This window comes from Oryctolagus cuniculus, chromosome 14, assembly GCF_051225735.1.
Source record: "Oryctolagus cuniculus isolate XC-2025 breed Fujian yellow rabbit chromosome 14, ASM5122573v1, whole genome shotgun sequence".
In the NCBI taxonomy this organism is placed as follows: Eukaryota; Metazoa; Chordata; class Mammalia; order Lagomorpha; family Leporidae; genus Oryctolagus; species Oryctolagus cuniculus.
The window spans coordinates 71,937,402-71,951,206 of NC_142880.1; the positions used below are offsets into that span (position 1 = coordinate 71,937,402).

A 13,805-nucleotide genomic window follows, 5' to 3' on the forward strand; every position below is an offset into this window, starting at 1 on the left:
CCAATGACATCAAAAGCCCTCATATGAATAGTACTATAGCCATCTCATTCAAGTCCTAAAGGTAAAGCCTTTATCTTCTAGCTTCTTGCATACTGTACAGATAGGCAAGAACTGATGCCTTGTCATTGGTATATGGAAGGATTTCATAACAGATATATTTTTAATTAGTCCCCAGACATTCTCAGATCACAGTTTTATTTTCTTTGTACTCTAAAGATTATTTAAAATCATTGTGTTCTCCTTAAACTCTTTCTCCCTGCTAAACTGTAATGCCGTGTGTATGGAAGAAACTTGTCTGTGTGGGCACTGGCCAAATCTTCACATCTTAGAAAAGTGGCAGTTAGTAGGTATTCAATAAATATATATTCAATAAATATATATTGAATTGAAAAAATTCTGTTAACTCTGACTATACATTATGAAGCATTTTAAAGTCTTGACAGAGCTTATGAAATTAGGATTCCTAGTGGAAGAAATTGGGCAAGTATCTTATGGATATAGAAAGATATTAAAAAGTGTAAAAACAGGAGCTGGTGCTGTGGCATAGTGAGTAAAGCCGCCGCCTGCAGAGCTGGCATCCCATATGGGCACCAGTTCGAGACCTGGCTGCTCCACCTCCAATCCAGCTCTCTGCTATTGCCTGGGAAAGCAGGAGAAGATGGCCCAAGTCCTTGGGGCCTCTGCACCCACGTGGAAGACATGGCAGAAGCTCCAGGCTCTTGACTTTGGATTGGCGCAGCTCTGGCTGTCACAGCCAATCGGGGAATGAACCAGCAGATGGAAGACCTCTCTCTCTCTCTGCCTCTCCTTCTCTCTGTGTCTAACTGTGACTCTCAAATAAATAAATAAATCTTTGAAAATAAAAGAAAAAGAAGTGTAAAAACAAATAAGCCGGGACCAGTGCTGTGGCGCAGTAGGTTAACGCTCTGGCCTGAAGCACCAGCATCCCATATGGGCACCCGTTCGAGACCTGGCTGCTCCACTTCCCATCCAGCTCTCTGCTGTGGCCTGGGAAAGTAGTGGAGGATGGCCCAGGTCCTTGGGCCCCTGAACCCACGTGGGAGACCCGGAAGAAGCTCCTGGCTCCTGGCTTCCGATCAGCACAGCTCTGGCTGTTGCAGCCAACTGGGGAGTAAACCAGCGGATGGAAGACCTCGCTCTCTTTCTCTCTCTCTCTCTCAAGTAAATAAATAAAATCTTTAATAAAAAATAAGCCATGGCCTTTCCATTGCAAAATGTGGGAATACTTTTAGAAAAGGATGATACAACATCTCAGAGTCTAACATAAATATTCCAACTCCCTGTTTACTCAGTCTTAATGGAGTTATCATTGGTTTATGGTCTGTACTGTGTTTTATACCTATCATCATGTATGATCAAAATTGTCTTCACAATTAGGTTATACACTTAGTTACAGTAGAACAATCTGCATAAAAACTGATTGAAGGAGTTGCTGTATGACTCCCCAAATTAGGTCTGTTTGTCCAATGTGCAGATAGCCTATCACTGACATTAGGGTGGTCAAAGAAACATGGAGTTTATTGCAATGTGCAGAGCAAGGAGCCAGGCAACTACTGTGTAATTCCTGGTCTCCCCAAGAGATTAGGAGTGAAAGTTCTTATGGGTTGAAATTGGGATGCAATGTGTGCATTCAGTGCATGTCTAGGTTCCTTGTTGGTTGGTGGTGCTCATGAACTTCCTTTGATTGATCAGCAATATGGTCCTTTTCAGAGAATTTTTATGATGGCCAAATGGGCTTCACTTTTGTATGGGAGATTCATGCAGGTAGTACTGAGCTTCTGTCCAGAACCCAATGAGAAACTCCTTGAGACAACACAATCAAGATTTTATATATTGAAGGAGAAAATGATCTCATGAATCCAATGATTAAACCTTGCAGGGCCAGTTGCACCACTCCCTCAACTCAGTGAGTTCCTTATAATTATAGTCAACTTGCTTTCAAAGAGAGCTGGTGAACACTTTAAGCAAGGGGAAGGATGTTAAGAGACTGCATCCTGATGTTATTGAGCATTTACATTCAAGGCACTGTATAGGGACTTGATTTCAGCTACACTACTCACACAGATCTCCATAAAAAAGTTTCAGATCTCTATCTTGCCTTTGGATGTTCAAGCTTATATGCTAACTCCTTGGCTTATGCATATTATAACACTAACTCAAAAAGGACAAAATCTTCACACACTTGTCTCTGTTCCATTCTGCATTTCAAAGGTAGAAGTGTAATCAGTACAGGCACACAGAAGAGCAATATGACACTATTGCAGTTGAAAATAATTGTGTCTTAAGCCTTTGAGAAATAATGAAAAGGCATATACAAGGAAGTTCTCTGCAGTGTTGACAATAAAGGTAAAAATAAGCAGCAACTTAATAGATAAATGCATTGTGATAAGTTTACACAAAAGAATATTTTACAGCAGTCAAAACAGATGAATTACAGATGCAACTGCCAAGATAAATAAATCTAAAAACATAATGTTGGACAAAAAAGTTAAATATCACTCATTTTATATGAACTTTAAAATTTACAGAATTCTATGAAATATATAAATACACAGATATTCATATATAGCAAATGTGTAAGAGGCAATAATCTTGATTTAATAATAGTGCTGATGTGGGTGTCTGGCTTAGCAGTTAAGGTCCCAGCAACCCATACTGTGATGCCGAGGTTCAAGTTCTTCCTCTGCTCCTTATTCCATCTTCCTGCCAAAGCATACCCTGGGAGGCACCAAGTAATGAGTCAAATACTTGCATACTTGCTATCTGCATGGAGAAACCTGGATTGAGTTCCTGGCTCACAACTTCAGTCAAGCTCAGCCTCATCCTTTGCAAATTTTGGGAGTGAGCCGGAAGAGTGTTTCTCTCTCTCTCTTTCTCTCTGTCTCCCACTCTCTCTGTTTCTCTCAAATAAGTAAATAAAAATTTGTAAAAATAATAATTATGTGCATTTTGTGAATGGATTGCTTAATATTAAGGTAGTGACATACAATCGTGGTATATAATTTTCTGTATTTGGTATACAGAAATAATAATTATTTACAAACATTTAGGGGCCAGTGTCATGGCCCAGCAGGTTAAGTTACCACTTGTGGCCTTGGCATCCCTTATCAGAGTGCCAATTTGATGAGTCCTGGTTTCTCTGCTTCTGATGCAGCACCTTGTTCACATTCCCAGGAAAGCAGCCAATGATGGCTTTCCTTGTGCCACTGTCATGAACCTGGGAGACCAAAATGGTGTTCCCGTATCCTGACTTTGGCATGACCCAGTCCTGGCACTTGAAACAGTTGAGTAGTGAACCATTGGATAGAACAGCTCTGTCTCCCTCTCATTCTCTGTGTCTCCCTCTCTTTCTGTAATGTGGTGGAATGAGAAGGCCATGCCAAGATGGAGCTGACGAGCTAGCAAAACATGCCTTCAGTTACTCAGGAAACCCACCTGGCAAAGGAGCCTGCCTAGCAACAGGCAGTGATTGGTTACAGCATAAACTGACCCTTGACTGGATTGGCTGCCTTGGCTATATAAGCTGCTGCACCAACTGAAATAAATGAGTCTGTGAGCTGCTTGTCTCTAGCTCACTTTCACCCAACTCCTGGTGTCTGTGTCATGACTCCACATTTCTTGCCACCACTATGCTTCTCCTCTCAGAACGAATCCACAGCAACACTGTAATGCTGCCTTTCAGATACAGAGATAAGTAAATATTTTAAAAAAATGTAAAAGCCTAAAGGAAAAAGTGCATTTTCAAAGGGAAAATTCAAAATATTAAGGGGGGGCATTGTGGCAGAATACCTTAAGCTACTGCCTGCAATGCCTGCATGCCATATGGGCACCTACTGAGTCGCGACTGCTCCACTTCTGATCCAGCTCCCTACTAATGCACCTGGGAAAAGTGGAAGAAGATGACACAGGTCCTTGGGCCCCTGCAACCACATGGGAGACCTGGAAGAAGCTCCTGGCTCCTGGTTTGGGCCTGGCCCAGCCCCAGCCACTGAGGTCATTTGGGGAGTGAACCAGTAGATGGAAGATATCTCTTTTTCTCTCCCCCCCCCACCCCGTATCTCCCACTTTCTCTGTAACTCTGCTTTTCAAATAGGTAAAATAAACCTTAAAAAGAAAATGCTGAGGAACTATGACTGGTTAAAGGAATGGAAATGAGAAATGAGATTGAATAAAAAGAGCAAGGTGGACAGGGAGCAAGTGAGAAACTCCTCAGAAAAGTAAGCAAGACTTGAAAAACTGGCAATGAAAGTTCTGTGTGACAAAGGATGAAGACATGAAGGTTAGAAGCTCATGAGGCAAAGGGAAACAACATGAAGAAGAGAGAAAGCACTGTAACTATAAATGACTGGAGTATTGAGAGTGTTGGAAGAGAGCTATAATATATGCATCACTGGGGAAAAAAAGCACATGAAATCATCATTAATAACTCTCCAAATAACTAGTATATTGAATAAAGTTAAGAATATCCCAGAAGTAGGTTAGTAAAATATTACTATTAGAGGCAAATTGGCTTGAAGAAAAATATCATCCTGGTATTTCTCAAGTCTAGTTGCACCGTGGCTAATAAAATGGTACAGTGAAGTATGAACTGCAGTAATAACCCATCTTCTTCCTTCCTGCACAGGTAAATATGGATGGATGGCAAGATGGCTGCCCTGACATCTATCGGAGTTATGAAAGAAGGCAGAAGTGACACAGCAATGCACCATATCTGCCCAGCAGACATCCCAAGAGATTCTCTTGCAGCACAAAAGAGTAGCTCTTCTGAACAAGAAAACAGGTCTCCACTGGACACTCAAACTGGGATAACTGATTCTGAATCTGTGATTCATCAGGCACAGGAGACTTCATCTGTCAGTTTCTGGGAAGAGAGGAATATTGCAATGAGCAGGATGCCATCTGTCAAATGGAGACTTGCTCAAAATTACCATTTCTCGAATAGGGGAGATAATAACCTTTCTGGTAATTGTTACTCACACTAACTTCCTTATCTGACCTGTGCAACCTTGTTTAGGAAACAGAACCAGGAAACAGAAACCTAGATATCCTTTTATTGGGGGTGTTTCTCTTCCTTAAATAACCTAAAAAGCAAGATAAATACAGAAAGAGGTGTGGAGAGAGAAAGGAACAGAATGAAACAGAATGAAAGGCAGAGAGGTCTAAGAGAGTAATTCTCCAGCCAGGGTTGGGTATTGTGGTGCAGTGGATTATGCTGCCACCTGCGATGCCCTTATCCTATATCAGAGCCCTGCCTATGCTTCCAATCCAGCTTCCTGATAATGTACCTGGGAGGCAGCAGGTGCAGGCTCAAGTATTTTGAGCCATCTCTCCATACGGAACTTGATGGAGTCTCTGACTCCCAGTTTTGACCTGGCCCAGCCCTGACTTTAGATGATATTTGGGGAGTTAACCACACCACATGGAAGATCTTTTTGTCTTTCTGTCATTCTGTGTTTCAAATAAATTACAGTGAATAAACATTTTTTAAAAGAATAAAACAATGAAATTTTAAGGTCTCCAGGCAATATTAAGCCCATCACTGGGAAATGCCGATAATCATGTTTCATTAATGAAAACATGGAAGCTTTTAACCTGTTAAACTCTATTAACTAAAAGTCAACCCCACAGTTTTTTTCTGACTCTTTTGAAGAAGCACTGAAAGATAAGAACTAACGCTAATGAGTTGGATAACAATCCATAATATACTTATTAATTGACTGCTTAGACGTGGTGTTTTGTTTTGTAACAAAGAAGTCTTTCTCAGGATTTTCAAGTTTTTATGATAAATATATAGAATCAGAATAATTTCAAGACTTCAGTGTCAGTTTCTGAAAAACTTAAAACCATAAGTAGAAATACTTGTGGATAGCCTATACTTTCTCCCAAGTGGGATTATTAATTGCTGAACGTATCTGTGCAATATTATTTATTTTGAGTTGTTTTGGCTCAATTCTGTTGCTATGTTTTCTGTGATAATGTTCAGTATTAAAACTCTATTACAAAGTCAACTACTTTTGTTTCATAAAGTTTAGGTATATTCTAAGCAACATAGAAGACATTTGCATGTACCGTTTTCTGATACCTCAGGAACTCTGTCCCCTTGCTCATTCGCTTATTACAAAGCAACAATGTGATGAGAAGTATGATGTGTGCTTAGCCAAGACAGTTGACTCCTTTAAATTCTGTGTTTCAAATGAAAGTCTGCAGCACTTACATCCCACAGGAGCACCAGTTCGAGTCCCAGGTAATGTGCCTGGGAAAGCAGTTGAGGATGGCTCAAGTCCTTGGGCCCCTGCACCCACGTGGGAGACCTAGAAGAAGCTCTTGGCTCCTGGCTTCAGATTAACTCAACTCTGGCCATTGCAGTCATTTTGGAATGAGCCAGCAGCTGGAAGATGTCTTTCTCTCTCTCTCTTGCTCTTGCTCTAACTCTCTCTCTCTCTCTCTCTCTCTCTCTACCTCTTTCTCTGTAACTCTTTCAAATAAATAAAATAAATATTATAAAAATAAACTCAATTATTTGATTTTTTACACAGTGAGATTGATATTTACTTTCAATCTTCTGCACTTGGATATCAACTTGTCCCAGCATCAATTATTGGAAAGCCCATCTCTTTTTCAAGGCATATTCTTAGCACCTTTGTCAAAGTTTGTGAAAGGGAACCTGGGAATGTGCTAATACATGAATATGTCCCACCTCCCCACTCAAGCAGAGCCTTAAGCAGAGCTTAGCAGCATGTTGTCTTCTTTATGCATATAAGGAGACATTTTGGGAGTTTAACCAACCCTGTCTTCAAAGCTCCTCTGTAAGGGTAAGCCACAGTGACTTCACCTCTCCATTTCACCATCTACAGCATCTGTTTTTTTTTTTTTCTTCCAAAAAAGTAACTTTCACGCAAACACACATTTTTAGGTCTGTTTTGGGGGAACATGCTCTAAGACAGAAAAAAAAATTGAAACTAAACTGTATTTTAAAGTATACTTCTATATATAAAGATAATTGAAAATGAATCTTGATGTGAATGGAATGGGAGAGGGAGTGGGAGATGGGAGGGGTGCAGGTGGGAGGGAAGTTATAGGGGGGAAAAAGCCATTGTAATCCACAAACTGTACTTTGGAAAATTATATTTACTAAATAAAAGTGTTTATAATAAAAAAGACCAAAAAAAAAAAAAAGAAAACTATAGTTATAGTTCAGGTTGGACATGTGAGAGTTGTAGATCTATAGCCAAATAAAAAAAGGATATACTTTTAAAAAAAAGAATTTAAAGGTGTCTATTTTGATATATTCTGATCAAAAAGCATGCATTTTTTCATATTCTTCATTTGATGGGTGAAAATACATTTCAATATTATTTTAATTTTATTGTTGCTAATTATTAGTAACTGAATTAGTGGTTCATGAGTATATTAGTTAATGGTTTCATGGGTGTATTGGGCATTTACATTTATTGTTGATGAGTTCTTAATTATCACCCATTGTTGATTTTTATATTTACTCATCTTTTTTCTAATAAAAATGATCATATACATGAAAATATTTATTAATCCAATTACCATAAATGATATTATAAAATCTTTCCTCTCATGTACTTTCTCATGATTGATTTTTATGTTTAGTGGTCTTTTATTCTAATGAAAGATCATATATATGAAAGTAAAAAAAAAAAAGTATGGTTCAGGTTTGAGAAATGTGCCAGTAGTTTCACTCCAGGGGAGGAGAAAGTAATCAGCAAAGCTACAGATCAGCTAAGGTTTGTCCTGACCATCAACAGGGAAATTGTAGAGCTGACGGAGAAGAGGGGCATAAGTTTGAATTGGTAGAACAAGAATAACGAAGAATCATATCAAGTACAGCATAAAAAACACAAAAACAAAAATTTGAACTTGACATGATAAAGAGTAGAAAGCTATTTGTGTTCCTTACTACAAGAACAGGAGAAAAGTGGGCTTTTTTGACTGCATTTCCCAAAACATGATTCCATAATCCCAGTCTCTGTAGATGCTATATATATATATGAAAAAATTCTAAGGTCAAGTGAAGTTTGAAAGCACTTTATTCTACATGTAGCCAACTGATGATTATCAAATGACCATAAGCCCACAGAAAGCTAGAGTCAAAGATCAACTTTATTTTATTTTATTTTAAGATTTATTTATTTATTTGAAAGAGTTACACAGAAAGAGAAGGAGAGGCAGAGAGAAAGAGAGGTCTTCCATCCACTGATTCACTCTCCAATTGGCTGCAATGGCCGGAGCTGCGCCGATCTGAAGCCAGGAGCCAGGAGCTTCTTCTGGGTCTCCCATGTGGGTGCAGGGGCCCAAGGACTTGGGCCATCTTTTATTGCTTTTCCAGGCAATAGCACAGAGCTGGGTCAGAAATGGAGCAGCTGGGACCCAAACCAGCACCCATATGGGATACCGGCACTGCAGGCGGAGGCTTTACCCGCTGCACCACAGTGCCGGTGCCTTGTTTTATTTTTAAGCTTTTATATACTTGTCTTTATTTTACTTGAAAAGCAGAGAGAGAGCAACAATCAAACAGAAAGAGAGCTCCCACTTACTGGTTCACTGTCCAATGGATCTCAGGAGCCAGGGATGGGCCAAGCTGAAGCCAGAAGCCAGGAACTCTTTTCAGGTCTCCGGCATGGATGGGAATGACCCATCCTTCAGTCATTACCTGCTGCCTCTCGGAATGCACATAATCAGGAAGGTGGAAACAGAAGCAAATCTGGGACTTGAACCTAGGCACTCCAACATAGAAAGAAGTCCCAAGTGGTGTTATTAACCACTGTGCCAAATGCCTGCCTCTGTTTTATTTTTCTAATTTCTCATATTTCCAGGTTTGAAGAATGTGTTATCTTCAGATTGGTGCTATTCAAAGTGTGGCCCACCCACTGGTACATGTTAAGGGGAGTCACTCTTATTAATGTATTAAAGAACTAGGTTTCCTGTAAATGTAATTTGGGAAATGCTATTTTAGGAAGTTCAGTGAAAAAGGTAGAGACTGGATGGAAGCCAAGAACTTTGTGAAGGAGGAGACTGTGCTGGTGACGAGAGAAATGTAAGGAAATGAGAATCAGAGATCATCTGAAAAAGCCATTGCATATCAGAATGGAGAAGGGGGAAGATTAAAACAACCTGACTTTCCTAGTCCCACCATAGTGGTGTGAATGACATGAGTGTGACAATATAATGGTATGATTTTTTTTCAGACTCCAGTAGCTGAAGATTAGTTAAAAATAGGAAATTGGAAAGTATTTTGAAGCTGGAAATAAAAAAAAAAAAACATTAAGATTGAATGATTCATTCCAAATGGCTATATTATCGAACACCATTTAGTAACATAAACAGGTAGTATTACTGAATTTAAATATTAAAAGGTGACCAAATTCATTTTATAAATGCTTGTCTATTGTTTCAGCCTTAAGCTCAAATAACATTAAGATAAGAAATTTTGATACCATTACCTGGGTAGCCTAAGAAGATTTTTGTTTCAAGTAAATTTTAAAAAATTTAATGGGCATATGAAAATTTGGAGATCTTATTAAAATGCAGATTTTAATCTTATACATGTGGCTACAGTCTGAGATTTTGCAATTTTTTAAATCATTTCTTTCTTCCTTCTTCCCTCCCTCCGTCCTTCCCTCCCTCTCTCCTTGCTACTTTGTTTTCCTTCCTTCCTTCCTCCCTCCCCAAATTCCATAGTGAGGAATGATTTTTTTAGAACTCCATCCAGGTCTTTCACCTAGGTGTACATTAGCAGGAATGTGGGATCAGAAATGGAGCCAGTTCTTGAATCCAGGCACTCCAATCTGCAATGATGGTATTCCAAGTGGCATCTTAACTGTAGTGCCAAACATCTGCCATAAAATTTTGCATTTGTAACAGTGCTCTTATGTGAATAGAAGTGACTGGTTCAAGGACCACACTGAGCAGCAAGAGGCTCTAAGATGAAGTAAAACTGATAATAAAATGCAGAAATTCTAAGTTAAAATGATAGTAGAAACTATTTACTCTGTCAAGTGTTTATTATGTTCCTACATATTTTTGTTCATTTATTTTACTCATTTCTTGTGATGGCATCTATTGCTAGCTGAGCACATGAAAGAAGGAATGAAAGATGTGGTTATGGGAAATTTAAAGCCCTGTGTCTATTGAAGCCAACTTTCAGAACAAGAGTTTAGCACCAGTTGGAGCATCCCACTGTAAGTTACATTTTATATTGAAGGGTAAAGTTTAATCAAGATGTATCTTGAAATGTTTTTTCATTCTAAGTTCTTTGTTTAACCGTTAATTTTATACATGCTATGGAATGAGAGATATGAATAAGATTTCCCTATAGCAACAATGTTGCCTATAACTAGCTACCTCCATTTTTAATAGAATCTTTCGTTTCTACTATAGTTTATTATTTCAATAAACTTCATTCTCTAAAAGGTTTTCTATTAGTATTTCATTCATTTTCATATGTCAGTACCTTCTTAAGTCTGAAAGCATAAGCTATTGTCTAAGAAATCAAGGAAAACATCCTTGTAATCATTTATATTCAGAACACAATGACAAAAAAAAGACCAATAGTGGTTTTCATTGATTTTAAAACATATCTTTGTTACTTTGTAGAAATGAAGCAAGGGAATTTAAATAATAAACCTTAGGAATCTTGGTGGTTCCTGAAATAGCAATGATGAAAACGAAAGCTCTATTCTTTTGTGTTTCATAAAACGTTTCTAATGACTGTATCTGACCATTTTAACCCAGAGGTCCACCTTAAAAATTAATAAGGGAGTAATAAAAATAATTGTTCATTTCTAAAGTCTCATGTCACTACAGGATGTTATACATAAAACAAGTTCTCATTTTACCTTTAAAATACGACTATACCTTTATTATAAATGCAATGTATTTTTCAGAAGATTTATAGGTAAACTTTGTATTATATTATTAGCCAGCCATGGTTTCCTCTATGGATTAAAGAATTAAAATGTTAATGGGAAATTCATGACTCAAGAATTAGAAAACTTCCTTTTTTCCTCTGAATGACTGAGTACATATTTGCCTCTTTTCAATATCACAACTCAAAAAATTCATTAGGTTTGCATTAACAAAGTGAGCCATGTATATTAACTTTCTCAGCCTAGAAAAAAGGGAAGAAAATTAACAACTCTTGAGCAACTCCAGTGTCTCAGGTAATATTCAAGGGCTTTCTTGACGTCATCTCATAAAATAGTTACAGTGTAGTAAAATAGCTACAGTGTAGTTCTTCATATTAAAAAGATACAAAATTATAAGCTATCTCTAAATAATGAGAAAATCCACTATAAAAATTCTAGCTTAAGGAATACAAGTTTTGTGATACGTAATACCTGTGTTCCTCACATACAACTTCGTAGTTGATTAGGGATCCAAAATATTGAAAAGGAAGTTCACCCAGGATGGATGTTTGCCAGCTCCCTGCTTCTAATACTGGACCCTAGCCTGACAATGTTGGATTAACAGAGATCCTTGTTTCCTTCCTGGAGACTCCTAAATTTATTCTTACATTACTTATATACAGAGGCAAATAAAAGGCAGCACAAGATCCCTCCTAAACTACAAAATACCTTTTTCCTGTATCTCCAATAGACTTTATTTAAAGCAGTATTTGTTTAACAGCAGGAGTGAATGAAAATCACAGAGAGAACTCATGTGCCCATTGACTACCCCCCAACACACAATCTCCTCGACTACCAATGCCCCACATCTGAGTGGCATAAATGTCACAACTAACAAATCTGCCGCAATACTTTTATATCATCCAGTCCATCATTTAAATACTGATATCACTATACACTTATTTTCCTGTGCTTTATTTTATTTATTTATTTATTATATTTTGGACACAAAATAACTATATGTATTTATGGTATAGAATACAATATTTTCATACATGTATACATTGTGTAATGTCAAATCAGAGTGATAAGCATTTCTATCTCAAACAATTGTTAATTCTGTGTGTCAGAAACCTTCAAAATCCTTTCTTCTAGTTCTTCTACACATATGTAATATATGTGATATATTGTGGAATGTACCTTTGCAACTCATCTTTGGTTTGCAACCCCTTTACACATAAACACTTCAGTTGGAAAAACTCAGTCTTCAGGAAATGATTTAATAAAGGATTGAATAATTATAGGAAAATTTCAGAGGAAACTCTCATTGGAAAATTGTTCAACCATTGTGAAATAAATGGAACGTTGAAAATGAGAGTAAAATGACAAAAAATAAGAATATTCGAAAAAGGCAAATTTAAAAGAAAGGATACATTAAAATTGTATCTCAGATTGTATGTATAAAGAACCTTATGGTCACAGAATCAGTTTACAACTTTTTCTATTCTTTTGCACTGGGAATCATTTTTATAGCTCAAAAAGGGAAGCTAAGAAAGGGATACGGCAGGGGGAAGGGGAGAAGGAGAAAGAGAAGAGAAAACAAACAATATTAGAGGAAACCAAATAGTGAACTTGTGCTCGCCTTCCTAATTGTTATCAATTTTTTTTCCCACCAGAATCCCATCACATTATTGCATTTCAGTCTGGCTCACTCATAGTCTTGTTTTGCCTGGTCTATTAGTTTGATTACAATGGTTATTTTGTTTTGATTTTCCTAGAATACGTGCATACCAAGATGAGTTCAAATGTGATTTTTGTACAGAAGAAGTCCTAGATAATCTTCATCTTGGCAACTCTAGTAATCAGTTCTCATCTGGTAGATGAACAAATGATGGTTGTTGACTAACTCACACATTTGTGATAGTAATTACTGTGCATGCACAGATGGCTGTTTGATTTCATGGAAATTATTTTTAATACTGTAATGATATCTATTGCATGCCATATCTTTACATTACCACATTATCTCCTAAAGCTTCTATGTTTGTCTTTTGTCTCCTGAGTGATAGTTGTGTTTTACTCTTATTTGTTGCAAAGTCCACAATTATAACAGTAATGAATTATAATTAAAATATTACAGATTGCTTGATAAATAATGCTTTGTGTCAGTATAGAACTCTTGAATTTTCAAAGCTTTTACAAATTCTTTTTCATGAAAAGCTGTAACTACAAATATAGCAAATTTTTAAAATTAGATTTCCATATTATAGAGAAAAGAAATTGAGTCACAAAGAATGAGAATGACTTTCCTCTGAGCACACATCCAGCAGCTGGTTTGTAGGTCAGAACAAATTAGATAATTTCTCCAAATACCCAGACTAGTCTTACTTTCATTAAACATCCCTTTGAAGTTTCTCTAGACAGTTTCTTCACTTTGAGACCAACATAAAAAAAATATCATTTGAACAATCTTCACATGGCAAGAAGATTTATCAAGGCTAGGCTATTCCTTCTAATTGTCCAGATAAGCTCGTCAATAACCACGGGGAAAGAATGTATATGATCAGCATTTCCAAACTAGATCATGAACTATTTGTACTTTGCTCATTCAATAATTCTCTTCTATCTAGGCCCCCACATTGGTGCACTGATCTGACCTGTGAATACAAACAATTGTCTGGTGTTGTAGTCTTTCTCTACCAAACTGCTCACTGCTCAGATAGCTAGCCCAGCATTGCAACTGTGTCCAATCCAATAACAAAAACTGAATGTCAGGAAAAACTATTGAATTGAAAACTATTGTACTTTTAAATGAGGAAAGCAGCCCTTTCTAAAATGCTCACTCTGTACGAAGATTTAAAAATTAAAAACAGTAATTAAGTACTGAATAAATAGCTCAGGAATCTATAA

The 13,805-nt window shown here is 37.3% G+C and overlaps 1 protein-coding gene across 6 annotated transcripts in view; it reads right to left on the bottom strand.

Moving 5' to 3' along the window:
• LOC149122386 (uncharacterized) overlaps positions 1-13,805 on the bottom strand; it is a 96,771-nt gene that overhangs the window by 74,264 nt on the left and 8,702 nt on the right. For 2 of the 6 annotated variants that reach the window (XR_016220273.1, XM_089312857.1), the window contains one exon: positions 4,466-4,882. The exons of the other annotated variants lie outside the window; for them this stretch is intronic. Coding sequence is in view for 1 of the 2 variants with exons in the window: in XM_089312857.1 (XP_089168983.1) it covers positions 4,869-4,882 (14 nt within the window). In the remaining variant the exon portion in view is untranslated. Of the gene's footprint in view, positions 1-4,465; positions 4,883-13,805 lie in introns of those variants that run through there. 6 annotated transcript variants of the gene reach the window in all.